Here is a 27,242-nt window from a genome sequence, read left to right as displayed (position 1 = left end):
CTCCCCATCACCTGCATCTGCAAGGGTAAGTGAGACTGAACTGGGTGGCAGAAACGCTCCCAGTCTCAGGGCTTAGCGCCGTCCACTGTGTCCTGCTTGACACAATGGCACAGCCTGGCATGTCTTCCAGGCCCTGGGGTTGGTGGCCACACCTTCCAGCTCGTGTGACTAGCCATTTGCACAGAAGAGCACAGAATTTGAGGAGGCTGAGGCTTGAGGAGCTTTGAGGCCTGGAAGGGGGGCCACCATCACTTTGTCTGTGTTCCACGGGGTCCTGTCACATGGCCCTTCTCACTGCAAGGGAGGCTTGGAGTACAAAGGACACAGGGATGGGGCAGTGGGCGAGGGGTACGCCTGCACACGCTTCTGCCCATGGGCTCTTCTGTCCCTGTCCTCATGTGAACAGCAGGAGCTGGCGACGGGCCCAGCAGCTGGGGGGGCAGAGAGGGAGAAAAAGTGTGTCAAATAATGATGGGTTCTTTTTTTATTTAGATGAAATTCACATAACATAAAACAAACATTTTAAAAAATGTGGTGGCATTTAGCCCCTTCTCAGCCTTGCACAGCCATCGCCTCTACATAGTTCCAAGACATTTCCATAACCCCAAGAGGAAACCCCATGCCCATTAAACAGTGGCTCACCACTCCCCTCCCCCGGACCCTGATAACCCCATCTGCCGTTCCGCCTCTATGACTTGGCCTCTTGACATTTCATCCACATGGGCTTTTGTCTGGCTTCTGTCACTCAGCATAAGATCTTTAGGGTTCCTCCCTGCTGTGGCCTGTGTCAGGCCCCCTTTCTGTTGGGTGAATTGTCCATCACGGGATGGACACGTGGGTGCTTCCCACCCTTTGGTGGTCATGAAAAATGCTGCTAGGCACACTCTTGTTAGAAATATCCGGGTCCCTGCTTTCAGTACTTTGGGGTCACAGGTATGAAGTTGGCTGCCAAACTGTTTTCCACGGTGGTTGAATGACGTTCCATTTCCAGCAGAGGTGCAGAGGGTCATCCTTTATCGGGTCCTCAGCACCATGTGTTACTCTCTGGTGTGCCTCACCTGGCCATCCAGTGGGTGCATGGTGCTATCTCTTTGTGGCTTTGGTTTGCCTTTCCCTGGTGACAGTGCAGCTGGGCATCTTCTCCTGTGCTTGCCAGCCAGTGGTCTCTCTCTTTGGAGAAGCTTCCTTCTGAGCCCTCAACCCGGCTGTCTCAGGGGTCTCCTGTCGTGTGGCTGACTTTACGTCACATCTGCACCCAGGGCTGCTGAGCTGTGGTTTCATCTCAGGTGGCCGTCCTGCAGTGGAGCTGACTTCGCTGTCACAGCGGCACCCGAGTTTCTCAGAAGCAGCTTCATCCAGGGGCATCCCTGTCAGTGCCTGAGCCCCAGGTCCCTGGTGGGAAGGACATGGGTGTATCTGTGTCCTAATGTGGGCATTGAGTCACCACATCCTCAGGTACCCTGAGGACGTTGTCAGAAGACCTGACCCCGAGGACACATTGAGTGCAAACATCCTGGAAGCAATGATGTTACCACTCGTGTGAGAAGGGGCTGCTCAGGAACCACCTTGGAAAGGATGGGGGTTGGGGAAGGTGCCAGGGGCCAACTCCATGATGAGGCAGGGCTCAGCTGCGTGGGAAAGCAGGGCTGCCCTCCCTTGCTCACCCTCCATCCAGACTCTAACAATAACCGGGCAGATCCGGTGTGAGTTGATTACTGTAACTGCTGTGGTGAGATGACATGCCGCCAGCCCTGAGCCACTTTCCTGGGAGAGTGGTGCTTGCACCCAGGCAGCTCTGGAGGCCAGCACAGGGGTGGGTTCCCACAAATCTGACTGCTGGGGTGGGAGAACTGGCATCCATAGGCAGACACTCTGTGCTCCCAGGGAGGAGTTCCTGTCCCCATTCACAGCTGGGAACAGAGTCAGGCCTTGTGTCCAGCCGTGGCATACAACAAAGGGGTGCAGAGGCACGGGATGGGCTGCTCTGCCTTGCTTGTCTGCTCCTTCCTGTTGCTGAAATTGCTCCTTTGGACTAGGCTCACATCTTCTTGCCTCATGGTCAGTGGCCTAGGAGGACACTTGTGGTTCTGGCCCTATTTTCGCCCCTTGTCCCTCACCCCTAGGGGGCCACCTAGGCCAGGACCCATCCTGATTTCCATCATGCCCACAGGCTCCTTGGACCCTGGTCAGAAGTTTATTTGGTGAATGATCCTGCAGACGTCACACTGGCTCAAAGGGCATCAGAACCCCAGCTGAGAGGAGCCTCAGCATCAGGTACAAACCTCTCATTTTACACATGGGGAAACTGAGGCCCAGAGGGAGGCATGAGTTGTCACACATGGGGGCAGCATCATTGGAAACTTGGTGCTACCACCCTTCCTGGCACAGCCACCCCACCTTGGGCTTGGATTCCTTTTTGTTCTTGAAGTTGAGGTTCTGAGGTTGGATAGCAGTGTCCAGATGCAGGTGACTTGTGCCCCAGCACTGGGCTGCCTGGCTGTGTCCTGGGCTTGTCTGAACCCCAGTCTGTGCTGGGCTGGAACCTGCTCTAGAGGTTCCCAGCTCTCTTCCCTTCACCCTCCACCCCAGCAGACCCTCAGGCCTTTTTTATGCTCACCCCTCAAGCTCCCCTTGGATTCTGTTCTGGAGTCCAAGGCAGCTCCATGTGGGACCTGGGCTGCCACTTCACCCCCATTGCTCCTCTTAGCCTGTGATGAGGATATGTCCAGACCCCTCCCTTCCCCAGAGCTGCAGTGGGTCTCAGAGGAGCCCAGCTCTGCCCCACGGGCTACCCTGGGGAGGTGGAGACCCATCTGATACTGTCACTGCAGGGGTTGCCCCATGTGGCAGCTGCTCTGCCAGGGCTGCCCTGACCCATCCCCAGCTGTAAGTCCCGTGTCACGTCACTGGTGTGTGCAGGCACTCAGCTCTGTCGGCTCTGAGTCCCGTGTCACGTCACTAGTGTGCGCAGGCACTCAGCTCTAAGTCCTGTGTCACGTCACTGGTGTGTGCAGGAACTCAGCTCTGTCAGCTGTGAGTCCCGCGTCACGTCATTGGTGTGCACAGGCATTCAGCTCTGTAATTGACTTTGTCACGTCCACATCCTTAAGTGTTTGGTGGCACCAGGACCCAGCAGGGCTGACGGAGGGACCCCTGGAAGCTCAGTTAATTCTCTATGTCCAGCAAGGACGGGTGTGAGGCCTCGAGCACTGAGCATCGGGGAAACCACCTGAGGTGTTCCTTCCAAGCAGGCGCCCATGGCGGTGCTGTCCCTGCCGGTGGGCACTGCCTGAGCTAAATCCCTGTCTTACCTTGCCGGACCTTCTCCTGGCTTCAGGGCTCCTCAGCCACCCGTATGTCACTGAAATGTCAAAGAGCTTGTGAGCAAGCTTCTGGGGCACCTGCCTTCTAGAGGAGGCCGAGGGCAGCTGTGGATGGTTATTTATGGTGAAGTTTTTGGCCTGGGCTGCAAGCAGGTGGGTAAGTGGCCCAGGGATGGCAGCTCAAGGTGCCCCGGCTTCTATGTATGCCTGTCACTGAGTGGAGGAGCCCGGACCTGCCACTAGGCTCTGTCCTAGCTTATTGTCTGTGTGTCCTCAGGTGGGGTACCCACCCTGTCTCTGCCTCAGTTTCCTCCTCTGGGAGATGGGGATCCTAACAGGCCCTCCCTCTGACAGTGGGCCGTTGTGGGTGAAGCACCTGGAGCGCGCCCACTCTCGAAGAATGCACCACGGACTCTCAAGGTTCATGTTGAGAAGGGGCTGGGGTGGGGCAAAAGTGGGCAGGCCATTTCAGCTCCAGGTACCTGGGCTGACAGATTGGGTTAAATTAGTATGTGTCTTGCTGAGTGCACAGGGGACAGTTGCCCAGCCCAGAGGCACCAGGTCAAAGCTGGTGATGCCTTGGCCTCGTCACCCCAGCTAGGGCCAGTGCATGATGTAGTCGGCCAGGGGTGGGCTCGAGCCTTGCAGCCAAGGGGGCCTGGTGACCCTCACACGGTCATTCACAGGCCACTGGGGGAGCCTGTTCCTTTTCCAGCCAGGCCTCACTCTAGGAAAAAAAAATGGATGGTAACCTCGTTGGCAGTTTCCTTTGCGTAGAGGTGGGAAGTCACTGCTAGCGAGGCTGGTGATGAACTCCACGAAAGCTGGGAAATCTGGTTTGAGCAGGAGTGCCCGTTATCTTGGCCAAGCTGCTGCAGCTGGGCTGGCGGGTGTGGAAGTGTGGGTGGTGGCGTGGCACTGTTTGGGGCCCAGGCCCCTCAGAGCAGAAGACTGGGCCTATGTGCAGCCTTGGGGTGCTGGCCCCCCCAGTGCTCAGTTGCTGATGAAACCTCAGCCATGCCCTAACCCCTTCCCACCCGTGGCAGAGGGCTGTGTGTCTTCTAAGGGTGTCAGGAGGCTCAGGTCCTGGTCACGGTTCCAACATGAGCGTGAGAGGCAAATTTGGGGCCTCCATTTCTCAGCACAGAATGCGGGGAGGGATGTCTGTGTTCTCCAATGGGTGGCTCAGGCGGAATCTTGGAGGAAGAAGCCTCCAGGAAGATAGGGCAATGCAGAGATGGTGGCACCTTTAAGGCCAGGGCCAGCTCCCATCTCTGCTCTTCCTCCCGCTGCTCCTCCAGGCCACCCTTCTCCCCGCTGGGGGCCCAGGAGGAGAGGAGTCTGAAGAGACCCTGCACCCCACACTGGGTCCCCTGCTCTACATTTTGGGAAGAAGGAATTGAAGTCTGGGACTCAGGCTGCACTGCCATGATCATGACAGTCCTCACTGGACACCAGGGGGGTAGCTGCCCTTGGCATTTATTGAGTGCCCAGTGTATGCACTAGGCTGTCCATGCATCTCCAGAGACCAGTGTTTTCTTGACGGCTTGACAGAGAGATGCTTAAACTGAGGGCACTAGAAACGGGACGGGCTGTCGGATTTTCCAGATGGAGGGACTGACTCGTAAGTGAGTGCAGCTGGGCTGTGGGGCCATTAACTGAGGCAGTTGCCTCCCAAAATGAGGCTCCTGTGGACCAATCAGTCCAGCCTGCCCCAGGCCTTTGCTCCTCACCCGCTCAGTGCCGGGCATTGGGCCATGACAGGCTGGGCGATCTGATGCCTTGTTATGACCCTTCCTTTTATGTTTAGACACGGCCGCCCAGCCTGCCTGCTGCAGTAGAGATCATACGATTGACAGAACGGAAGCTTTGAGACACCAAGGTACTAAATTACAAACAGCACCTAAGGCCATGCCAGGCAAGGGTGGAGTCACACACCCCTCGACTTAAGGAATAAACTGTTCTGATTGCCACAGGGTTTTCTTTTTCTCTAGCAGCTAAATAAGCATTGTTAAAACCATGGTAGCTCAGCACCAGGCACGGACTAACTGGCCCCCAACCCCTGTTCTAGCAGCCGTGACTACAGCTCTGATGGGACAGGAGACTGTTTTTATTAAGACTGTTTTATAAAATAAAAACTTTCTTTTATTAAGAGCCCACCCACCATGGACTGATTCTGGCCGGTTTACAGAAGCTGTGCACTTGTGTGCCTGTGTGTCCTGAAAAGACCTTTTGAGGTAAACAGCCTAATTGTAACACATTTACATATTGTCTTCACCCCAAAGTGAACATGGGTCGTGTGTTAACACGCATGTTTGGTCAGTACACGTGCATCAGGACCACCGTCGTGAATATTCATGGCTCCTCCTGTAACCTGTTGAAAGTTTCTGTTTAGCCAGCTTGTCCAGAGTGAAGCTCCTGCCCCAACTCTTCCTCCTTCCACGTGCCAGGCTCTTACCTTGGTGGGAGGCACACTTCCCAGCCTACGGGATGGCCACTTTGTGGGCTGTATGCAACCTTTTATGAGAAATAAGGTCTCTTTGCTGAGCAGACACTCTTAGGTCCAATACCAAGCCTCAGCAACACACAGTTTCCCCATGTAACAAGCTTGCACATGTACCCCTGAATCTAAAGTGGAGGAAAAAGGTCTCCTCTCCATTTCCAAATGCGTAGATCTTGTGAACAGGGTGGATGAAATGGTTTCTTTGTAGAGCAGCATATCAGGTCTATGTTACCTTTCGTTACCTGTTACCCTGTAACGCGCTTCGGTTAGTTTCCCTGAATGTTTGTATTCACTTGTCAATCAACTCACAGTGGCTGATGCGTAAGTGAAACCCATGCTTAGCTTACCCTTGGCCGGTGCCAGAGAGTGACAAGCGCTTCCTCACATATCTGAGAGGTATCTTTGTACTGGAGATGTTTAAGCTGGAATATGCACGTGGCTTTTAACACGTTTGCAGTTTCTTTGCTATTCTCCTTTTGAGAGGTGGAGTCTCTGCCCACCCTCACTGGTTAACCAGACTTGACCCCAGTGCTTACTTGTCACTGGCAGATGACGTGGAAGTGATGTTGTGTAACTTCCACAGTTATGTTGGAAACGCCATGAGCGTCTGCCTGCTTCACTCGGGACACTCACCAGTGAAGCCCTTGGCCACCAATTCAAAGCTCTTGAGTGTCCTGAGACTGCCTGCTGCTTGGAAGCCCAGGGAAGTCCTGTGTGTTCTCCAGCCAAGCCCAAGTTCCTCTGCAGACCTGTGCATGATGGCACATCCAGAAGATTCCAACCCCCTGCTGTGAATTTACTCCCACTCCGTAAGGCTTCTCTGCAGTCCCCAGACATCAGCAACCACCAGTAAGCTCTCTTTTCTGTGTCCTGCCTGAATTCTTGTCCCTGTGAAGCATTAGCGAATTGAAATGTTTGTTTTCTACCAGCATTTGGGGGTTTAATTTTGGGGGGATAACATGCTAGTAGGACATTTCCAAGGCACAGAAGACTGCACACTGACATCTGGACTTGTCTTTCCCTCTTCTGCGGCCTGCCAGCGTTTGCCTCTGGAAATAACAACTGTTAAGTTTCTGCACATCTTACCAGATTTATGAATTGAACAATCCTATAGCAGTGACACCACAACAAAGCTTTTTAAAAGGGCTTTGGCTACCAGGGTAAAAGGCTCATTTATTTTCATTTCCTGTGAACACTTAGGTGGCACCAGGAAGGAAAGCCTTAGGCTCATTCCTTTTTATTCTTCCTAATATATTGTTTTTAAAAATGCCTGTCCCAAGTTAGCATTAAGAGATATAAATCTGTGGTCTAGTGTTTTTTAACTAAGTTTTCTCTCTCTCTCTCATATGTATGTGTATCTTTATATGTGCACACCTATACAATTTTGTATTCAGTTGTTGAGAATTAAAATTCTCCATTTACACAGGTAATATGTGTTCCTTCCCAAATCCTGCTAACCACTCTGTCAATTAGATAATCCCTGAAAAAATTGCAACATCTATATTACTGCAGTTTTTATTCCTTATCAATGACCCATTTGATTTAATAGTTCTTAAAACTTGTGATGAATCAACAGTGATGGAAATTTGTACTGAATCATTTCATATCTTTTTTTATTACTATGAATTCTTAGAGATTGGCTTTAAAATTGAACTTACACGAATGCATTTTAAATTGAATTTGGAACTAGTTTAGAATTGTTGAAGCTAGGACTCTCTGGTGACTCAGGAATAGTAGAAATGGGTGAGGAAGGTATTTCACATCTAGCCTGGAATCTGCCTTTATTCTCAATGTATTAGCTTTTCTTATCTTCACCCTGAAATGTTCACTATCAAATATATTGGAGAGGCGGATTCAGTTTTGAAACGAAACATGGAGTCTAAGTGACCCCTTGTCAAAGTGACCATGGACTGGTCTAGGTCACAGCAGTGGGGCCCCATATTGTGACATGTATGCTTGCAAAAATTCTACTGTGACCTGTGCTGAGGTGACCTGAGATGTAGGTCTTGCCTTTTCATTTCTGCTGAGATTCTCGCAGCTGAACGCGGGCAGTTAAAGCAGCTTAGTTGTCTCAGGCCTCACGATGGGGAATAGTTCCAGTGGCTGCCTCAGGGGTATGTATGTTCATGTCTGTCTTCTGACTGCAGTTTCTTCAGATGGGCCAGTTTTCCTATATGTTAAATGTCATTCTGATTTTTTAAAAAATTTCCCCACCTCCTATTTGTCCACATGTTTATAAATATGTTTTAGAGTTTTATTACTCAATTTGTATTTTTTTATTCTTCTATCAAGGTTTTTGCCTCAAATATTTTTCTCTAAAAAAATTTCTGTTTCCCATGCAATTTTTTTTGTTTGTTTTTTGAGAGTCTTGCTCTGTTGCCCAGGCTGGAGTGCAGTGGCATGATCGCGGCTCACAGCAACCTCCGCCCTCCTGGGTTTAAGCGATTCTCCTGCCTCAGCCTCCTGAGTAACTGGAATTACAGGCATCCACCACCGCACCCGGCTAATTTTTGTATTTTTAGTAGAGACAGGGTTTCATCATGTTGGTGAGGCAGGTCTTGAACTCCAGACCTCCTGATCTACCTGCCGTGGCCTCCCAAAGTGCTGGATTACAGGCATGAGCCGCCGCGCCTGGATTTTTGTGTTATTTTATTTATTTGTTTGTTTGTTTGTTTATTTTGGCAGAGTCTTGTTCTGTCACCCAGGCTGGATTGCAGTGGCATGATCTCCGCTCTCTGCAACCTCCGCGTCCCAGGTTCTTGCAATTCTCCTGCCTCAGCCTCCCGAGTAGCTGGGATTTGGGTTCCTGCCACCATGTCCAGCTAATTTTTGTATTTTTAGGAGGGACGGGGTTTCACAATATTGGCCAGGCTGGTCTTGAACTCCCGACCTTGTGATCTGCCCTCCTTGGCCTCCCAGAGTGCTGGGATTGCAGGCATGAGCCACTGCGCCCGGCCTTTTTGTTTTGTTTTTTTGTTTGTTTTTGTAACACACTCTCCCATTGACTAGATACAGAAGAAACCACTGAAAACCCAACTGGGGTGCCACATTTTCAGTTCATTCCCATTAACTGCTTGTTGAGGGTGGTTCAGTCGAAGGGAAGTTCGTTCTTGGCACAGCCATCAAGGGTAGTTAGTTTGGAATGTCCTGTGTTCCGAACCAGCTTGGGGGCCAAGCAGAACTTGGTCCCTTGGTGTGGTCAGTTGGTCGTGGAGGGGTGCTCACTGCCAGACAGCTGACAATACGGGCGCTGGGTAGGATGACCAGACGTTTGCATTTGTTCCTCAGAGAGGCTTCATTTGCAGGAAAGTGCCATATTTTAGCCCAGGAGTTAAAACCTAGAGACAGGAGTTATGTTTTGTTTAATGATTTGAGCTTTTTCTGGACTCAGCACCTCTTCCAATACCTCGACCTTCCTGAAAAGCCGTTGGTGCAGGAGGATTGAGAAAGGGAGTGGAAAGAGCTCCAGGTTTAGGGTCCGGGCCATGATTTAGAGGCCTCAGGTGTTCAGGGATCTCTGTCCCTGGAAAATCAACCAAATTCCTGTCTCAGATCTATCATGGGTCAGTGTTGGGACTCTGGGCAGGTCGCTTCAAATCTCTTCATTTCATTTCCCTGAACTGTCAACTCTGAGTGGCAGCCCCTGCTCTGCCCATCTCTCTGGGCTGATGGGGGCCCCATAGGAAATTCGAACAGAAACTTTTCACGAGTTCTAAAGCATGAGACTCATGTCAAGAATGAAAAGAATTTTACCCTCCACTGCCCTGGAGTCCCTCAAGTGCCTTCTCTGTTAACCACTACCAAGGGCCTGACTTGTTCTTCCAGACATGAAATAATTGAATTCAACACTTTATGGCACTTAGGAAGCACCCGTCTTAAGGCTTTTGGTCCGTTTAGCTGTTTTTACCCTTTTAACATAACATGGGCTGTTATCAACATTTCAACATTCAGACTAAGGATTGGAGGCACAGAGGGGTCTATAGAACTTCCTCAGGTTCTGGCAGCTTCTCCAAAGTCCTCGAGCTCAGATCCTATGCACCAGACCCTACGCTCTGGGTCAGTCCAATCTGCCTTTCTGTAACCTCTCATCTCAGTACAGGCATTTGCCTGCCCCGTTGTAAGTGCAACCCACAGTGCAAGTCCTTTCTGAAGCCAAACTCAGATTCAGGGGACTTTGCTCTGCAGATGACGAACAATGGGATCAAACATTTAAGCTGTGAATAAATAATGACTCATTTCTCTGGTCTTCTGCAGCAAGATATCAACAGCTGTCTTTATTTTAATTCACTTCCCAGGATGCTCTGTTGAAGATCCAAGAGCGGGTCCTGGGGTGCCCAGGGAGTCCTCCGTCTGCCGCCGCAGGCGTAAGAAGCGAAAGTTCTGTCGCTGGTGTCCCAGCTGTGTGCGCGCTAGTGCCATACCAGTGGAAGGTACCGTGGAAACTCAGTGGTTCAGTTCATTCACAATAGGATTTCTAGATTCTTCAGTGTCATATTTCAGACAATTGTAAAATTGCTACACTGTATTCTTTGTTTCACGTGTACGTGTTTAAATGTATTCAGTCAGTCACTAGTGCTGCAACTATAGCAGTAAAGGTGTATTTCCATTCCCGGTTTGGGTTTCCTTTTAATAGTAAAGAACATCTCAGTGCAAATTGTAGACATTTTGCTGATTGTTAAACATTAACTAACAAGGATCTTTTTCTGAGCCAGTGTTGCCAGGTTTGTAAAGTGATGGACATAACTTCAAACTGTTGGGAAGTAACCTAAAAATGGAGGAAGTGGTACCGAAAATTTCCATATACCCACCTTCCTCAGTTTTGTGATCCCGTCTTACGTGAGTGTGATAACGCTTGTAACAATGGCTGAGGCAATAGTGACACATTCTTATGAACAGAAGTCCGGGGTTAGCATCAAGGTTCACTCCGTGTCGTCCAGTCTATGAGTTCTGACAAACTCACAATGTCCTTTGTCGCCTTGACAGAATAATTTCACATCCTAAACATGACCTGAGCTGCACCTACTAATTCCTCTCTCCGTTTCTAAGAATTCCTCCTGCCAACCATGGATGATTTTACTGCCTCTATAGGTCTCCTTTTCCAGAATTTCATAGAGTTGGAATCATGTCATATGTAGCTGCTTATGACTAACTTATTTTACTTAGCAATATACATGTAAGATCTTTTGTATCTTTTTGAAGCTTAACAGCTTAATAATTCTTATCAGTGAACAATAGCCCATTGGTTTCATCAAACAGTGTTAATATATATTTTCTTTGTGATTAGCCTGGTTGGAGGTTTACCAATTCTATTGATCTTTTCTAAGAAGCAGCTTTTGGTTTTGTTGAGTTTCTTTGTTTATTTTGTTATTTCTATTACATTGGTTTCTGCAAATATTATTATATTTGGGGGTTGTCTGGTTTACATGACACTACACTTTTTTCTCTAGTTTCTGAAGGTGGAAAATAAGACATCTGGATTTGGATTATGTATAATTTACTGCACAGAATTGTGAATGGCACTGATAACCCTAAAGTGTGCACTTGATTATTAAAATAATAAATATGATGTATTTTGGCCACATATTGATTTTAAAGCCACTAAAATGAATGATAAGTGCAGGAGGAGCATGTGTATATCCAGGAAAGATAAATGACATTATAACATTTGAACAACAAAAGGAAATTTACCAGGCCTCAAAACGCACAAGGTGTGTTGGGACACTGTCATGGAATCATCAGTGCATCTGTGTGTCGCCCTGTGTGAACACTGCCTTTTTCACAGTGGTGAGGTGGCTGAGCCAGAGAACCAGGCCCTGACTTCTGTGGCTTTCCTGATGGTCTCATTTGCCTTTCCTCATCACCAAGGAGGGTATCCCAGTGGTAGCCAAGTTTCTCCCCTTAACTCATCTCCTTTACACACACCAGCCCCCTGTCCCCAGCACCCAACGCTGCATAAGGGATTCCTTCTGTGGAACCAACATGCTGACAGTTACTCTGTGTTTTCTAGATGATGAGGACCTGGCGCGGGAGCCTTCATCTGAGGATGTCCCAGGCGTTCACATGGTAAGTTCTTCTTTATGTTTCTAAGATGGAAATTTTGTTGCTCTTGGTTCTTTTGATTTTATTTGAAATGAGATATGAAAATCTTGCCGTGTACATCATAGATGACTTACAGAATTTTTTGGTGGGAAAATGTGAGCGTTCATTGCCAGGTAAGAAATGATCTCGGTTGGGTGCAGTGGCTCACGCCTGTAATCCCAGCACTTTGGGAAGCTGAGGCGGGCAGATCACGAGGTCAGGAGATCGAGACCATCCTGGCTAACATGGTGAAACCCCGTCTCTACTAAAAATACAAAAAATTAGCCGGGCGTGGTGGCGGGCACCTGTAGTCCCAGCTACTTGGGAGGCTGAGGCAGGAGAATGGCGTGAACCCAGGAGGTGGAGCTTGCAGTGAGCGGGAATTGCACCACTGCACTCCAGCATGGGTGGCAAGAGTGAGACTCTGTCTCAAAAAAAAAAAAAAAGAAAAATGATCTCAAGATAGCATTCTTAGATGACACCTTCAGTTACAAACTATATGGTAGAAATAATTTTTTTTAGGGAAAAAGCTTTCTTCTTATAACATTGTGACTATACAACCAAAACAATCTTAAACGTTGCATAAAAATCTTGTGCCTTTCCAGAAGTGTCTTCTAGGCTTTATTTTGGGCATTGCCTCAACCACTGTCTCCTATCTGCTTTTCTAATATCACCAGTAAAGAAAAGACCTGTATGGTGAAACCCCATCTCTACTAAAAATACAAAAATTAGCCAGGCATGGTGACCGGCAACTGTAATCTCAGCTACTGGGGAGGCTGAGGGAGCAGGAACAGTTGAGCCCAGGAGACGGAGGTTGCAGTAAGCTGAGATCATGACACTGCACTCCAGCCTGGGTGACAGTAAGATTCCAGCAAAAAAAAAAAAAAAAGGAAAGAAAAGAAAAACCTGTGCACACAGGACACGGCATGGTCTGACCCTTACAGTGTTTTATTTTTCTCTAAATGCAGGTGGACAAAGCCAGCCAGACGAACAGTACGTATTCTGGGATCACCCCTGTGCTGAGGAAAAATTCTAGTGTTGACACAGGTGACACTTTGTTGCCTCATTTTTCTGGAGAACCACTCTGGTTTGAACTTCCTGCCAGAAATGTGGTTCAAGCACTTTTGTCTTAAAAAGTGAAGAACCTGGTCAAGAAATGTGACCATTGACTCTAGTGCCTGGAAGGCACAGTGTCATTTGGAGAGAAGAGTGTGCTGGGCATCAGGGTTGGGAAGTATGGAGGAATGAGTCAATGTGGAGTGATTGTGAATATCTCTGCGAGTTTGTGTGCTTTTCCCCAGAAAATATGTTCCCGTGTGCAAAGCACAACACAAAGATTGATACTCTGAAACCAAACTTTCATCACCACTGCACTTTCCAAAAATCAACCCATTCATTCCTCACCACAGCTGTAGTGGAAGGTTAAATTTAATATCCCCAGTCATCACATGGAGATGATGTAGAGATAAATTTTCAGGCATTTGGTCTCCTAAATGGAAATGGCATAGATGAACTCGGGAATGGGTGGAAGGTTGATGCTGTGGGCTACTAGTCTGAAGTTATCACATGGCCCTGGTGTAACTTGTCACCCTGTCAGAGAGTCCTTAGCATCTGTGTGTGTATGTGGAAGTGTGTTGGCCTATAAAGATCTCAAGCACTGTGTATGACAATAGAATGGTCTCAATTCTAATGGTGCGGTGGTTAGTATGAAACATACAGAGAGAGTTGCCAGGCATTTGGTCTTAAGTGATGGGGTATTCCTCACCTCCTGGTCAAAAGCAAGGAACATTCAGGGACATTCTATTGTATTTAATAAGATCGTCACCACAAACATTAGAAGTGTTCCAATTCAGTATCACACATACCCAAGACACAGGACCTAACAAAATTTCAAGGAGTCTGTTGGCTGTTATTCCGGTGCCCATTTCCTCTGCTGGAATCTTGCGCACAACTGGGTTAGAAAGGGTCAGCACCCCCACCTGCTGCCCCCCAGGAAGGGCTGTCTCAGTCCTGGGGCCAGTGTGAGCGTGAGCAGCAGCGGACCCCATGACACACACACATTGACAGGAAGAGCAGAAGGACAAACATCACATGCCAAGGAGGGGTCATCTTTGAATGGTAGGGTAATTCAGTCTTTTCATCTGGATTTAGTCTTCTTTAAAACAAAAGGTTACTGAATGCATAGAATATTTTGGCTAGAATTAAATCTCTTCTTTGAAGAAATGTTGCTTTTTATCTCGTTCAAAATGTTCTGGCCGGGCATTTTGGGTGGCAAAAGCATGCGAATCACTTGAGGTCAGCAGTTCAAGACCAGCCTGACCAACATGGAGAAACCCAGTCTCTACTAAAAATACAAAATTAGCTGGACATGGTGGCTCATGCCTGTAATCCCAGCTACTCTGGAGGCTGAGGCAGGAGAATCGCTTGAACCCGGTAGGCTGATGTTGCAGTGAGCCGAGATCACACCATTACACTCCAGCCTGGGCAAGAAGAGAAAAAGTGCGTCTCAAAAAAAGAAAAAAAGTGTTCTAGAAGCGATGAAAAACACAGCAACAGGCCATGTGGATCCTGCAAAGAAAATGATCTCAAGGGGATCAAGAAGGGAGGGCAAATGAGCTCAGCTCAGATTAGGAAGGAGGAGCCCTATAGGGAAACACTGTGTGGTGTACCCGGTTTCAGATGGGTTAGTTCATGTGCAAGAGGTTGCCTTAGCTAGAGGACCAAGGCCCTGTCTTCTGTGGCCTTCCTGATGCCTGCCTTCACCACTTGCCTTCCCTCACCACCATGGAGGATGGACCGGCAGAGGCTGAGTCTGTGCTGTGAACACACCTTTCCACACACGCCAGCCCCGGGTCCACAGCTCCAAGACCACCTGAGGGATTCAGTCAGTGGAGCTCATGTGCTTATAGTGACTCTGTTTCCCAGGTGACAAGGAACTTCTGGAGGAGGATGTGCCAGGACAGACATCCTTGGAGGAAGCCTCAGGGGTTCACTTGGTAAAGTCTTCTTTTTTCCTCTGAAATTGAAATTTTATTTCTCTCTGTTTCAATTGAATTAAGATATATACATCTTACCATGTACATTATAGGTGACTTACAGAATTTCTTGGTGGGCAAATGTCAGAGTTCATTATCAACAAAAAACAAAATGATTTCAGATGGCATCCACATTTGCAAACTGTATGTCAGCAGGCATTTTCCTCAAGAGAAATGCCTTCTTCTTGAGAAGTATTTGGAATTGTCAAACAAAAACATTGGAAAATCTTGCAAAAAAATCTTGTGCCTTACAATGAATGTCTTCTAGATGTTGGGGCCATTGTCTCAACCACTATTTTCCATCGGTTTTTTTAGTGTCAAGTTAAGAAAAGACCTATGCATGCAAGACACAGCATAGTCTGACCCTCATAGTGTTTTCTTTTTCTCTAGATGCAGGTGGACCCAGCCACACTGGCAAAAAGTACGTATTCTGGGGTCCTCTTTGTCGAGGTTTGAAATCTTAGTGTTGTGAAGGTGGCGCTGTTTGCCCTAGGGTGTGAGTGGCAGGACAAGCACTTGCCTTCCTAGGGGATGGAGGGTGACTCATGCATTACGAGGTGGGGAAAGACAAATGTGGCTGTGGTACAGCAGAGGCTCCAGGATGTCCCCATTGAACCCACTGTGGACAAAGGTTGGTTGTTGCTTGTTTCTGAAGGCTTTTGCAAAAGAACAAGTGAACGCATTTGGTTTCGGTCAATAGGAATAGAACCTGAACCAAAGTACAGCTTGCGTTTTTTCTTGGAGTATGCATTTGGTGGAAACTTATGTGTATATATGGAATTTGATTGCTGTGTAGGTGTGAATACTTATCCCACGTTTTAAAACAATCAGGCTGGTGTGATTTTAAAATGTCCCTTGCAAACCTCAGAAACTCTCTCTTCATAACCCAATTCTCCTAGTCGTGTTTAATCTCTAGAATACAGTTTGTGTGTGGTACCCGGGGGCTTTCTGCTGAGTGATTAAAGGTAGAAATCCGCATTACCGACATTGAGGCCCTAAGAATTCACAGGCAGCTGCCCACTGGGCTCTATGAGGGAGAGAGCAGGCTACAGCCTTGGCCTGGGCCTGCAGAGGAACATGATTTGGAGGAGCAGAAGGAAGGCATGAGGACAGCAAAGCCATAGGAGACGCCGAGGTGCAACATAGGAGAGTCAGTTCCACATCATCACCTGGGCGTGGGCGGAACTTTCAAGCCTCATCTGAAGGAGGAGTTGAGCTCGGACCTCATGGCTGGCCTGAACATTGGCCGTCTTCCTAAGAGCCTGGTCATAGGAGCTCCATCCTTGTGTCTGGTCTTCTCCATCTTCCTGTGTGTTGATGGCAATGGCACCACCGGAAATTAGTGAGAGACAGAGAACAGGAGTGAGTTCCTGTAATGTTCAACTTAGCCCAGAGAGAACATGATCAGCAGGGACGGATTGAGGGTCAGGCCAGACACAGAGTAGTTTCCACGCTTGATCTCCCTGTGGCTGGGACAAAGAACAGCTTCTGGGAGTCTCTGGACAGCTGGTCCTTGTGTAGCTATTATTGGTCAAGAGCCTCAGCTCCCAGGCTGAGCAGGTGCGCAGTGCTGGTGTCAGAGGAGTTGAGGAGGAGACCCTGCTCTAAGGCAGGCTGAGCTGAGCAAAGGGAGAGGGGCTACCCTGGAGTTAGGTTGTCCTTTCTACATTCCCATGTGACCCATAAGGCATCAGTTTCTCTGTTTCTCTGTGACAGCCTTGCAATCATCAGTCTAAAAGTCTGTTGTCTCCTACTCATAGGTGGAGGAATCGTGACCATCTTTTTGTAGTCTGTGCAGGAAGTGGTGTCCCGTACATGAAGGAGGGTGGTGTGCATCAGGTTTGGGAGGTGGTGGAGAGAGTCTGTGGGAGGTGATTGTGTCTTTGGGAGTTTTTGTGCATGATCAAAGCACAACACAAGGATTATTTTTTTTAATTTTTTTTTTAAAAACTATTCCATCACCCTGCACACTTTACATGAATCAGCCCATTCATTCTCCACCACAGTTGTCTGAAGTTAAGTTTAATATCCCCAGTCATCAGATACTGGTTGGGTAGGGATGAATTTCTCCACGTCTGGCTTTCTCAGTAGAGGAGGGAAATGAGAAATCAGAAGTGGGTGGAAGGTTGATTGTATGGGCTACTGTCCTGTATTGATCTCACAGCCCTGGTATAACTCTATCAGTCTGGCAGACTTTGAGCACCTAGGTGTGCATGTTGAAGTTTGATAGTGTATAGACATTCTAAGCACTGTCTGTCATCATAGGATGGTCTTAATGGTTGCATAACCCAGAATTAGAGTTGGGATGTTTTACAGTGGAGTTTGGTGTGGTCAGAAATGTGAAACACACATGGCGAGGTCACAGGCTTTTGGTTCAGTGGTGTGTTATTCCTGAGATCCTGTTTAAAAGCAGAGAACAGGCTGGGTGTGGTGGCTCACACCCGTAATCCCAGCACTTTGGGAGGCCGAGGCGGGTGAATCACTTGCGGTCAGGAGTTACAGAGCAGCCTGGCTAACAATGTCTCTACTAAAAACAGAAAAATTAACTGAGTGTGGTGGCAGGTGCCCGTAATCCCAGCTACCCAGGAGGCTGAGGCAGGAGAATCACTTGAACCTGGGAGACGGAGGTTGCAGTGAGCCCTGATCATGCCACTGCACTCTACCCTGGGTAATTGAGTGAGATTTTATCTCACAAAAAAAAAAAAAAAAAAAGAAGAAAACAAAACCGGAGGACAATCATGGGCATATTCTATTATTTAATAACACGATTGCCACAAGTGTCACATATGCCCTACTTCCACCCACACAACCAAGACTCAGTGCAGAATAGGAACTCAAGGAAGAACTAGGGTGTTATTCTGACGTCCATCTCCCCGGTGGAATTCCCTGCGTAGCTAGTTTGGAGAGTGTTAGGGTCCCCACCTCCTGCCCCCCATGATGGGCTGTCCCGGTGTTGGAGCCAGCGTGAGCATGAGCAGCAACTGATTCCACAGACACATACATTGTGTTGAAAAGGAAGAGTCGAAGGGCAAATCTGCTAAGTGCGTGTCATCTTTCAATAGTAGGATAGTTGAGCATTTTAAAATATTGGTTTAATTCTCTTTGAATCAAAGGTTCAGAGAAGTCATAACTCTTTTGACTAGAATTTTAAATTTATTTTGAAGAAAGGTGGCTTTTTATGCAGCACAAAATGTTTTGGGGTGGGGGATGATGAACAGCATCACCTGTGGATCCTGGGGGGAAATGACCTCAGAAGGGATCACGAAGGGAGGGCAAGTTAGCCCGGGTCAGATTAGGAAGGAGGAACCTGATACGCTGTAGGGAGGGTCGCCTGCCCCATGTCCTGTGCCCTCTTTGAGATCAGCTGTGTCTCATTGCTGAACTTGCCTTAGCTAGAGGACCAAGGCTGTTTCCCATGGCTTTCCTCACGGTATCATTTGCCTGCCTTCACCACCAGGGAGGGTAGGCCTACAGCTCCGTCTGTGGTAACCCACCTTCTTCACACATGCCAGCCTCAGGTCCACACCACCCAGTACAACCCGAGGGATTTTCTCAGCAGAATCCGTGTGGTGACACTTACCCTATGTCTCCTAGATGTTGAAGAGGACCTTGCAGTGGAATATCCACGTGAGACACCCGTTGAGAGGATCCTCCCTGTTATCAACGTGAGTTGATATGAGAATGTGACAATATATATTGTAGATTAGTTACACAATGTCCTTGGGAGGAGCTTTAAGTAAGAGTCTGTTCCCCACTGAGAGTTGACTTAATACAGAGGGAGAAAGTGACAGCATCCAGCACACATTGTGGGGCAATGAGCTTGTGCCTTTACCGACTTTGTTCTGTTTCGAACAAAATCACTTACTGGCCAACCAACATGGACAACATCCTCTGAGAAAAATGTGTCTTTAGCGTGAGTCAATTTTCTCCGTTCTTCTTTTGAGTCCTTCGAACACTGGTTTCCATCTTGTTTTCTAATGTCACTAAGTGAAGAAAAGTCCTGTGCACACAGGACGCAGCAGGGTCTGATGCTCATAGCAATTTATTTTCTGTCATTACAGAAATCCTCAGGAGTTCCACAAAAGGGTACGTGTTGCGGAAGCCCTCCCATACTGATGAGTCACCCAGATGAGGAGGAATGTGCCACGGTCTCACTGGCCTGCCTGTGGACGGGCAGCCTGAGTGGAGCTTCCTCTCATGGATGAGGACCTAGGGTGTGATGGGAGGGATGGTTGTTGCAGATAGAGCGTGCTGGTCACATTCTGCAGTCCCTGGGAGCAACTGCATTCTCTGAGGATGGGGTGAGGTTGTGCCCATTGATTTTGCTGCGTGTCTTTTTGAATTCACGTGGTGAGTGTCCAAAATACGTAATGTCAAGGTCATGTAGAGGCTCAGCCTCTATCATGGAGCCTCTCCTACTCCTGGTTTCCGTGTTCTGTCCTCAGGAAACACAGCAATATGGAAAGGTAACCAAAGGGTTTGCCCTAGGGTGTGAGCAGCAGGGCGAGCACTTGCCTTCCTAGGAGGATGGAGGGTGACTCATGCATTACGAGGTGGGGAAAGACAAATGTGGCTGTGGTACAGCAGAGGCTCCAGGGTGTCCCCATTGGACCCACGGTGGACAAAGGTTGGTTGTTTGCTTGTTTCTGAAGGCTTTTGCAAAAGAACAAGTGAACGCATTTGGTGTCGGTCAATAGGAATAGAACCTGAACCAAGTACAGCTTGCGTTTTTTCTTGGAGTATACATTCGGTGGAAACTTATGTGTATATATTGAATTTAATTGCTGTATAGGTTTCCATACTTATGCCACGTTTAAAACAATCAGGCTAGTGTGATTTTAAAATGTCCCTTGCTAACCTCAGAAACTATCTCTTCATAACCCACTTCTCCTAGTCGTGTTTAATCTCTAGAATACAGTTTCTGTGTGGTACTCGGGGGCTTTCTGCTGAGTGATTAAAGGTAGAAATCCGCGTTACCGACATTGAGGCCCTAAGAATTCACAGGCAGCTGCCCACTGGGCTCTATGAGGGAGAGAGCAGGCTACAGCCTTGGCCTGGGCCTGCCCCATGTCCTGTGCCCTCTTTGAGATCAGCTGTGTCTCATTGCTGAACTTGCCTTAGCTAGAGGACCAAGGCTGTTTCCCATGGCTTTCCTCACGGTCTCATTTGCCTGCCTTCACCACCAAGGAGGGTAGGCCTACAGCTCCGTCTGTGGTAACCCACTTTCTTCACACATGCCAGCCTCATGTCCACACCACCCAGTACAACCCGAGGGGTTTTCTTAGCAGAATCCGTGTGGTGACACTTACCCTATGTCTCCTAGATCCTCAAGAGGACCTCGCAGTGGTATATCCACATAAGACACCCGTTGAGAGGATCCTCATCCTCCCTGATATCAACGTGAGTTCTTCTTTCTTTGTCTGAAAGGGGAATTTCATTTTCCTAGGTTTCTTTCAATTTCAGTTGAATAAAGATAGGAAAACCTTACTACCATGTAGATTATAGATGACTAGAGAATTTCTTGGTGTGAATTGTAAAATGAGAATTCTTTACCAACTAAGAACTAATTCAAGATGGCATTCTTGGATGATACAGCTTCAGTTACAAACTATGTCAGCAAGCACTTTCATCAGGAGAAAAACCTTCTTCAAAATACTGAATTTACCACCAAAATTAACTTTTAAATCTTGCACAAAAACCTGGTGACTTTGTAGAAGTGTTTTCTGGGCTTTATTTTTGTGACCATTGCCTCCACCAGAATTTCCCATCGGGCTTTCTAATAGCACTAAGTTAAGAAAAGACCTGTGTACAAGGACAGCACGATCTTACCCTCACAGTGTTTTCCTTTCTCTAAACTCAGGAGGACACATTCACAGAGACAGATGGTACGTATTCTGGGATCACCTATTTGGTAAGGAAAATTCTTAGTGTTAAGGAAGGTGACACATTCTTGCCTGGTTTATCGGGAGAACCATTCTCGTTGGAACTTTCTCTTGGAAATGAGGTTAGGGCAGAAATTACTGAGTGTACTGAAGAGGGGTGATCATCCTACAAGTGCCTGTTAGCTGCAGTGTCATTTTTATGACATCGAATGAGGTGCATCAGGGTGGGGGGTATAAGGGGAGAGTCTGTGTAGAGTGATGATGAATGTCGTTGGGAGGATGTGTACGTTTCTCCAGAAAGCATGTTTCCATGTGCACAGCTCAACACAAAGATGAGTGTTGTAAGTAAAAATCCCATACCACTGCACACCTTGCGTCAATCAGCCCATTGGTCCTCCACCACGGCTGTAGCTGAAGGGCAGTTGGATCTCCCCAGTACTCAGGTGGAGATAGTGCAGAGATGAATTTGCCAAGCTCTTTATCTCCTCAGTGAGGAGGCAGAGGTGAACTCAGGAGTGGGTGGAAGGTGATGCCATGGCTACTACTAGGCAGTAATCACGTGGTGTTGTATAATTTGTCATTATGGCAGAGAGCTTGAGCACCTAGGTGGCAGATGAAATCCGATAGCCTTCAGAAATCTCAAACGCTGGCTCTCACATAGGATTGTCTCAGTGGTCACATAACTCAGTGTAGGGATAAGTACATTTTACAGTGGACTTTGGTGTGGTCACAAATGGGAAACAGACATTGAGAGGTCAGGCTTTTGGCTGCAGTGCTGTGTTAATTTTCTCATCTGCTAGTCAAAAGCAGAAAATGATCAGACATGTTATATTGCATTTAATAAGATGATCTCCACAATCCTTACATGTGCTGCAGTTCAGCACTCACACGCAAGACACAGCACCAAATAAGAACGGAAGGAACAACTTGGGTGTTTTCCTGGTACTCATCTTCTGGCTGGAATCTTCTACACAGCTGGGTTAGAGAGGGTCACCGCCCCCACCTGCTGCCCCCCGGGTGGGCTGTCCTAGGGCTGGAGCCAGTGTGAGCATGAGCAGCCGCAGGCCCCACGGCGCACACACACTGTGTTAAAAGGCAGGGCCGAAGGACAAACATCACATGCCAAGTAGGGGTCGTCTGTAAACGGTAGGATAATTGAGTATTTTCAAATCTTGGGTTGGTCCTCTTTAAAACAAAAGGTTAGTGAATATAGAGAATAGTTGAGCTAGAATTAAGTCTCCTCTTTGAAGAAAGTTGCTTTTTATCTAGTACAAAGTGTCTGTCCGGCCGACGGTGTCTGACACCTGTAACCCTTGCATGTTGGGAGGCAAGATGGTGGGTCACCTGAGGTCGGGAGTTTGAAACCAGAGTGACCCACATGGAGAAAACCCGTCTCTACTAAAAACACAAAGTTAGGGAGTCGTGGTGATGCATGACTGTAATCCCAGCGACTCAGAGGCTGAGGCTGGAGAATCGCTTGAACCTGGGAGACGGACGTTGTGGTGAGTTGAGATCGTGCCATTGTACTTCAGCCTGCTCAATAAGAGCAAAACTCCATCTCAAAAAAAGGAAAAAGTTCTAGGAGGGACAAAAAACCACAGCAGGACATGTGGATCCCGGGGAGGAAATGACCTCGAGGGGATCGAGAAGGCAGGACACGTTAGCTCAGGTCAGATTAGGAAGGAGGAGCCCTGGATGCTGCAGGAAACACTGTGTGTGGGCCCTGTTTGAGATGGGTTATTTCATGTGCAAGAGGTTGCCTAGCTAGAGGACCAACAGTCTGTCTTCTGTGGCCTTCCTGATGCCTGCCTTCACCATTTGCCTTCCCTCACCACCATGGAGGATGGACCGGCAGAGGCTGAGTCTGTGCTGTGAACACACCTTTCCACACACGCCAGCCCCGGGTCCACAGCTCCAAGACCACCTGAGGGATTCAGTCAGTGGAGCTCATGTGCTTATAGTGACTCTGTTTCCCAGGTGATAAGGAACTTCTGGAGGAGGAGGTGCCAGGACAGACATCCTCGGAGGAAGCCACAGGGGTTCACATGGTAAAGTCTTCTTTTCTCCTCTGAAATGGAAAATATTATTTCTCTCGATTTCTCTCTGTTTTAATGGAACTAGGATGTATACATCTTACCATGTACACTATAGCTGACTTACGAATGTCTTGATGGGCAATGTCAGAGTTCATTATCAACTAAAACATGGTTTCAGATGGCATCCGCATTTACACACTGTATGTGAGCAGGCATTTTCCTCAAGAGAAACGCCTCCTTCTTGAGAAGTATTGGGAGTTGTCAAAAACAACAGAAAATCTTGTAGAAAAATCTTGTGCCTTTCCACAAATGTCTTCTAGATATCGGGGCCATTTTCCCAACCACTGTTTACCGTGTGTCTTTTTAACGTCAACAAGTGAAGACCTGTGCACACAGGAGACAGCATGGTCTGACCCTCACAGTGTTTTCTTTTTCTCTAGATGCGCATGGACCCAGCCACACTGGTGAAGTGTACGTATTCTGGGGTCATCTCTTTGTTGAGGTTTGAAATCTCAGTGTTGCGAAGGTGGCTGTGTTTCACCTGCATTTGCTGAAGGGCCTGTCTTGTTTGAGCTTCCTGCCAGAAATGAAATTTGGGAAGTTTGGTTTAAAAAATAGGAAGAGTCAGGCCGGGCGCAGTGGCTTATGCCTGTAATCCCAGCACTTTGAGAGGCCGAGACGGGTGGATCACCTGAGGTCGGGAGTTTGAGACCAGACTGACTAACATTGAGAAACCCTGTCTCTCCTAAAAATGCAAAATTAGCCGGGCTTGGTGGTGCCCGCCTGTAATCCCAGTTACTCAGGAGTCTGAGGCAGGAGAATCAGTGGAGCCCAAGAGGTGGAGGTTACAATGAACCAAGATTGTGACATTGCGCTCTAGCCTAGGGAACAAGAGTAAAACTCTATCAAAAAAAAAAAAAAAAAAAAAGGAGCAGAAACTCAGAGTCCAGTAAAGGACTGTAACCATGGTACTGTCATCCCGGGAAGCAGCAGTGTCATGTAGCGTGAGGTGCTACATCAGGATTTGGAGGGACAGAGGAGCGAGTCTATATGGAATGATTGTGGGTATCTGGGAGTGTGTGTTCATTTCCCCAGAAAACATACTCCCATGTTCACAGCAGAACACAGCAGCAGTGTTCAAGGAAAATTCCATGACCACTGCACAGTTTGCATAAATCAACCCATTCATCCTCCACCACAGCTGTACCTGCAGATAAATTGACCATCCCCAGTCCTCAGATGGACATGGTGCGGAGACGAATTTCCCAAGCTCTTGGTCTTTTAAATGGAAGAGGCACATGTGGCCTCGGGAATGAGTGGAAGGTTAATGCCATGGGCTACTACCCGGAATTTGTCACAAAGCCCTGGTATAATTTCTTGCTAGGCCAGGTTGTTCCAGCACTTCTGTGTGCGTGTGGGAGAATGAAAACCTATTCAGGTCCCACACACTTATGACTGGATGGTGTCAGTGCTCAGCTCACCCGGGGCTGGTTTGAGCAGGTACATTGTACAGTGGGCTTCAGTGTGATCATTAACGTAAAACACGCAGAGTCCACAGGCTTCTGGTCTGCAGCGGTGAGGTCATTCCTCAGCTCCTGTTTAAAAGCAGACAATGATGAGTGGCATATTCTATCGTATTTAATGAGATAATCACTGCACGTCTTAGAAATTCAGTGGAACCCAATCCCAAGACACGGCATCCCATAAAATCTCAAGGATCAACCTGGGTATTAGCCTGGCACCCATTTTCCCTGCTGGAATGTCCTGCATAGCTGGGCTGGAGAGGGTCAGTGCCCGCCCCCCGGCCCCCTCGCTGCTCCCATGACAGGCCGTGCCGGTGCTGGAGTCAGTGTGAGCACGAGCAGCAGTGAACCCCACGGCGCACACACTGCGCTGAAAGGGAAGAGTGGAAGGAGAAATCTCACAGGCTAGGTAGGGGTCCTCTTTAAATGGTGGGATAATTGGTTTTTTTCAAATCTTGGTTTAATTGCCTCATCACAAAAAGTTAATGAAATCTTTTGGCTAGAATTAAATCTCTTTCAAGAAAGGTTGCTTCTTGTTCTGTACAAAACCTTCTAGAAGGAATGATATACAGAGCAGCAGCACATGTGCATTCTGAGGAGGAAATGACTTTGGCAGGGATCAATAAGAGGGCACTTTAGCTCAGGTCAGATTAGGAAGGAGGAGCCCTAAGAGGCTGCCAGGGACACACAGCCTGCACTATGTGGTGTGCCCTGTTTGAGACTGGCTATTTCACGTTTACAAGGTGGCCTGGAGCTAGAAAGCCAAAGGCCCTGATTCCCTTTCTTCCCTGCCTCTCTCCTGTTCTGCTGTCCTCCTCCCCCACCCACGTCAAGCAATGTTACTGAATTGTTGGTGAGCAACACCACCAAGGTGCTGACGGTCACTCTGTGTCCTCCTAGTTGTGCCGGAGCATCTGCAGGCATGGTCCAGTGACAGCGAAGACGAGGAGGACCCGGAGGATGTGGAGGTCAGGCTGCCTGGATTTGTCTGAGAAAAACTGCTGCTTTCTTAGCTTTATTTGATTTGGATAAAATTAAGATATGAGAATGTGACAATATATATCTTAGATTAGTTACACAATGTCCTTGGGAGGAGCTTTAAGTAAGAGTCTGTTCCCCACTGAGGGTTGACTTACTACAGAGGGAGAAAGTGACAGCATCCAGCACACATTGTGGGGCAGTGAGCTTGTGCCTTTACCAACTTTGTTCTCTTTCGAACAAAATCACTTACTGGCCAACCAACATGGACTTGAGAGGAAACATCCTCTGAGAAAAATGTGTCTTTAGCGTGAGTCGATTTTCTCCGTTCTTCTTTTGAGTCCTTTGAACACTGGTTTCCATCTTGTTTTCTAATGTCACTGAGTGAAGAAAAGTCCTGTGCACACAGGACGCAGCAGGGTCTGATGCTCATAGCAATTTATTTTCTGTCATTACAGAAATCCTCAGGAGTTCCACAAAAGGGTACGTGTTGCGGAAGCCCTCCCATACTGATGAGTCACCCAGATGAGGAGGAATGTGCCACGGTCTCACTGGCCTGCCTGTGGACGGGCCGCCTGAGTGGAGCTTCCTCTCATGGATGAGGACCTAGGCTGTGATGGGAGGGATGGTTGTTGCAGATAGAGCGTGCTGGTCACATTCTGCAGTCCCTGGGAGCAACTGCATTCTCTGAGGATGGGGTGAGGTTGTGCCCATTGATTTTGCTGCGTGTCTTTTTGAATTCACGTGGTGAGTGTCCAAAATACGTAATGTCAAGGTCATGTAGAGGCTCAGCCTCTATCATGGAGCCTCCTCCTACTCCTGGTTTCCGTGTTCTGTACTCAGGAAACACAGCAATATGGAAAGGTAACCAAAGGGTTTGCCCTAGGGTGTGAGCAGCAGGGCGAGCACTTGCCTTCCTAGGAGGATGGAGGGTGACTCATGCATTACGAGGTGGGGAAAGACAAATGTGGCTGTGGTACAGCAGAGGCTCCAGGGTGTCCCCATTGGACCCACTGTGGACAAAGGTTGGTTGTTTGCTTGTTTCTGAAGGCTTTTGCAAAAGAACAAGTGAACGCATTTGGTGTCGGTCAATAGGAATAGAACCTGAACCAAGTACAGCTTGCGTTTTTTCTTGGAGTATGCATTTGGTGGAAACTTATGTGTATATATTGAATTTAATTGCTGTATAGGTTTGAATACTTATCCCACGTTTTAAAACAATCAGGCTAGTGTGATTTTAAAATGTCCCTTGCTAACCTCAGAAACTATCTCTTCATAACCCACTTCTCCTAGTCGTGTTTAATCTCTAGAATACAGTTTGTGTGTGGTACTCGGGGGCTTTCTGCTGAGTGATTAAAGGTAGAAATCCGCGTTACCGACATTGAGGCCCTAAGAATTCACAGGCAGCTGCCCACTGGGCTCTATGAGGGAGAGAGCAGGCTACAGCCTTGGCCTGGGCCTGCAGAGGAACATGATTTGGAGGAGCAGAAAGAAGGCATGAGGGCAGCAAAGCCATGGGGGATGCCAAGGTGCAACATCAGGAGAGTCAGTTCCACATCATCACTGGGCGTGGGCGGACCGTTGAAGCCTCATCTGAAGGAGGAGTTGAGCTTCGACCTCATGGCTGGCCTGAACATTGGCCGTCTTCCTAAGAGCCTGGTCATAGGAGCTCCTTCCTTGTTTCTGGTCTTCTCCATCTTCCTGTGTGTTGATGGCAATGGCACCACCGGAAATTAGTGAGAGACAGAGAACAGGAGTGAGTTCCTGTAATGTTCAACTTAGCCCAGAGAGAACATGATCAGCAGGGACGGATTGAGGGTCAGACCAGACCCAGAGTAGTTTCCACGCTTCATCTCCCTGTGGCTGGCACTAAGAACAGCTTCT

General features: G+C 48.0%; 1 protein-coding gene across 1 annotated transcript; it reads left to right on the top strand.

The window, feature by feature from the left end:
• On the top strand, positions 1 to 27,095 carry LOC117090518 (protein FAM153A-like). Its single transcript, XM_033222860.1, has 14 exons — positions 1 to 25; positions 2,171 to 2,274; positions 10,122 to 10,256; positions 11,834 to 11,889; positions 12,873 to 12,951; positions 14,830 to 14,900; positions 15,330 to 15,360; positions 20,263 to 20,339; positions 20,800 to 20,824; positions 22,799 to 22,869; positions 23,298 to 23,328; positions 25,281 to 25,348; positions 25,817 to 25,903; positions 26,718 to 27,095. The coding sequence occupies exons 4-14, from the start codon at positions 11,887 to 11,889 to the stop codon at positions 27,093 to 27,095; spliced, it is 921 nt and encodes a 306-aa protein (XP_033078751.1). The 5' UTR covers positions 1 to 25; positions 2,171 to 2,274; positions 10,122 to 10,256; positions 11,834 to 11,886.
• The last annotated feature ends 147 nt before the right edge of the window (positions 27,096 to 27,242 follow it).

This window comes from Trachypithecus francoisi, unplaced genomic scaffold (genome assembly GCF_009764315.1).
Source record: "Trachypithecus francoisi isolate TF-2019V2 unplaced genomic scaffold, Tfra_2.0 Contig01024, whole genome shotgun sequence".
Lineage (NCBI taxonomy): Eukaryota > Metazoa > Chordata > Mammalia > Primates > Cercopithecidae > Trachypithecus > Trachypithecus francoisi.
Note: the sequence above shows the minus strand (reverse complement) of the source record. Positions and strands in the feature narration are given on the sequence as shown.

Excerpts from the sequence above, each read along its gene's own strand:
- LOC117090518 (XM_033222860.1), top strand. Across the intron at positions 14,901-15,329 it reads AAGCCTCAGGGGTTCACTTG|ATGCAGGTGGACCCAGCCAC; the intron begins GTAAAGTCTTCT and ends CTTTTTCTCTAG. Across the intron at positions 25,904-26,717 it reads ATGAGGAGGAATGTGCCACG|GTAGAAATCCGCGTTACCGA; the intron begins GTCTCACTGGCC and ends GAGTGATTAAAG.